The sequence below is a fragment of the Peromyscus leucopus genome, chromosome 8a (assembly GCF_004664715.2).
Source record: "Peromyscus leucopus breed LL Stock chromosome 8a, UCI_PerLeu_2.1, whole genome shotgun sequence".
NCBI classification, from domain to species: Eukaryota; Metazoa; Chordata; class Mammalia; order Rodentia; family Cricetidae; genus Peromyscus; species Peromyscus leucopus.
Genome location: NC_051085.1, coordinates 29820453 through 29822928, shown reverse-complemented (window position 1 = coordinate 29822928; position 2476 = coordinate 29820453). Strand labels below are relative to the sequence as shown.

At 44.3% G+C, this 2476-nt stretch overlaps 1 protein-coding gene across 1 annotated transcript; it reads left to right on the top strand.

Annotated features, from left to right (window-relative positions):
• The first annotated feature begins 243 nt into the window (after positions 1 to 243).
• Positions 244 to 1257, top strand: Taar5 (trace amine associated receptor 5). Its single transcript, XM_028877345.1, has one exon. The coding sequence runs from the start codon at positions 244 to 246 to the stop codon at positions 1255 to 1257; it is 1014 nt and encodes a 337-aa protein (XP_028733178.1).
• Positions 1258 to 2476: the final 1219 nt, after the last annotated feature.

Here is a 2476-nt window from a genome sequence, read left to right as displayed (position 1 = left end):
AGTTTTAAAAGAGCCAGTCTGATGGACCGGCTAGCATAGTCCTGTACCTCTAGTCCCATGCTACACTTGATTTTCAGGGTGTATTTGATCCAGTACTCAGGATCAATCAACTCAACCACCCTTTAGTTTTCTCTTCTTGAGATCATTCTGTGCATGTTTAAGAAACAATTAATATAATCATCTTATTATTTTAGTAGAAAAGGAGACCAGGTCCCAGAGGAAGCCGAAGAACACAATCTGTAAATGAGAGCTGTCCTCCTCCCGAGTGCTGGAGAGCAGCCAGCAGCGTTCTGCTTCCAGGTGAATGGGTCTTGCCCTAGGACAGTCCACCCTCTGCCCATCCAGGTGGTCATCTACCTGGCCTGCACTGTAGGTGTGCTGATCACAGTCCTGGGGAATTTGTTTGTGGTGTTTGCCGTGTCTTACTTCAAAGTGCTCCACACTCCCACCAACTTTCTGCTGCTCTCCCTGGCCCTGGCTGACATGTTGCTGGGTCTGCTGGTACTTCCCCTGAGCACCGTCCGCTCGGTGGAGAGCTGTTGGTTCTTTGGGGACTTCCTCTGCCGTCTGCATACGTACCTGGACACGCTGTTCTGCCTCGCCTCCATCTTCCATCTCTGTTTTATTTCCATCGATCGTCATTGTGCCATCTGTGACCCCCTGCTCTATCCCTCCAAGTTCACAGTCAGGATAGCCTTCCGGTACATTGTGGCCGGGTGGGGGATACCGGCAGCCTACACTGCCTTCTTTCTCTACACAGATGTGGTGGAGAGAGGGCTCAGCCAGTGGCTGGAAGAGATGCCCTGTGTGGGCAGTTGTCAGCTGCTGTTCAATAAGTTCTGGGGCTGGTTAAACTTCCCTGCATTCTTTGTTCCCTGTCTCATCATGATCAGCTTGTATGTGAAGATCTTTGTCGTTGCTACCAGGCAGGCTCAGCAGATCAGCGCCCTGAGCCAAAGCTTGGCTGGGGCCGTCAAGAGAGAGAGAAAAGCAGCCAAGACACTGGGCATTGCTGTGGGCGTCTACCTTGTGTGCTGGCTGCCCTTCACCGTTGACACACTAGTTGACAGTCTCCTTAACTTTATCACCCCACCCCTGGTCTTCGATATCTTTATCTGGTTTGCTTATTTCAATTCAGCCTGTAACCCCATCATTTACGTCTTCTCCTACCGGTGGTTTAGGAAGGCTCTGAAGCTCCTCCTGAGCCGGGAGATCCTCTCACCACGGGCGCCGACTATTGATTTGTTTCGCGACTGACTCATGCAGGAGGAAGGAAGGTAGTATGGCTGTAGGCGATGGTGTTTCCCTAGTTTGCAGGCAGCCTCCAGGGCTTAAATGGAGAAGAAAAGCGTGTTACTTAGTCAGCAAAGGAGTGAAACACCTTTCTCACCGAGTATTCTCATAGAAGAATGTAGGGAAAGGACTGAATAAGGTCATCTGAATACATGGAAGGTAAGCAAGAATCCTGGGAAATGTCCTGCCCCAATATCGTTGCTTCCTAGAAACTAAGAAGCAGAGGTTGAAGTTGCCTGGGGTTTGCTTTCTAAGTTCCTCCTGCGTGTGCTACGTGCAAAGGTCACAACTCTGACTCTTCCCTCTGCCACGCTATTTCCCCCCTAAAACGGCCTGAAAACAAGACAGTGTCTAGTCTAACTTTGGGAAACTATGCTTGAGTCATAATTTTATGCCATACTCAACAATTGGAGTACAGCACTTAGAATGTGTCTTTCTTTAAATGTTCATGTTAGAATCCCGTCTCCTTAGAACCTGACCCTTTCAATGGGGAATCATTTTATATTGTTAAAGGAATATTTTCTTCATTAAGAATAAGAGAAACCTGAATTGTGCAATGTATTCTGTGATAATTAGCCACATCTTGCCATAGTCTTTTAGATCTGCATCACATAAACTAAATCTACTATGTTCCCGCAAGTCCCAGTGTATGATTTTCAGAGGTAAAGCAAATACCTGAGTCCCCTGCATAGAGAGAATGGAAGCAAATATACATTAGCAATTGTTACTAATAAGAGTACATCCTGCTTCTTTTTTTTTAATTTCCTAAAAGAAGGTCTCTAGTCACCCTGCTTTCATATTTTGCATTGGCTGTTTGCAAATAAATAATTGCTTCTTTGTTATTTTTTTTTTGTAAATTAATTTGAAGTTTCTGGAGTCCATTCATATTTACAGACATGGATATATGTTTATGGTTTTGTCAATCTCAATAAACAGACCATGAATGCATGCGTGTGTTTTTGAAACAACTTTAATGTTAAAACTCACAAAGAACTAATCACTAAGTGGTTTAAGTAAAAACAATGATTCACTTTCAGATAACAACCTTTAAGGAAGTAAATGTCTATCATATCTTTTGTTTTCTCTTATATGTAGAACCCAGATTTAAAAATCATATATAGCTATGCTATGACTACACGCTCTAAGAGACAAATATCTTTGGACCTTTTGGACAGTAGAAACC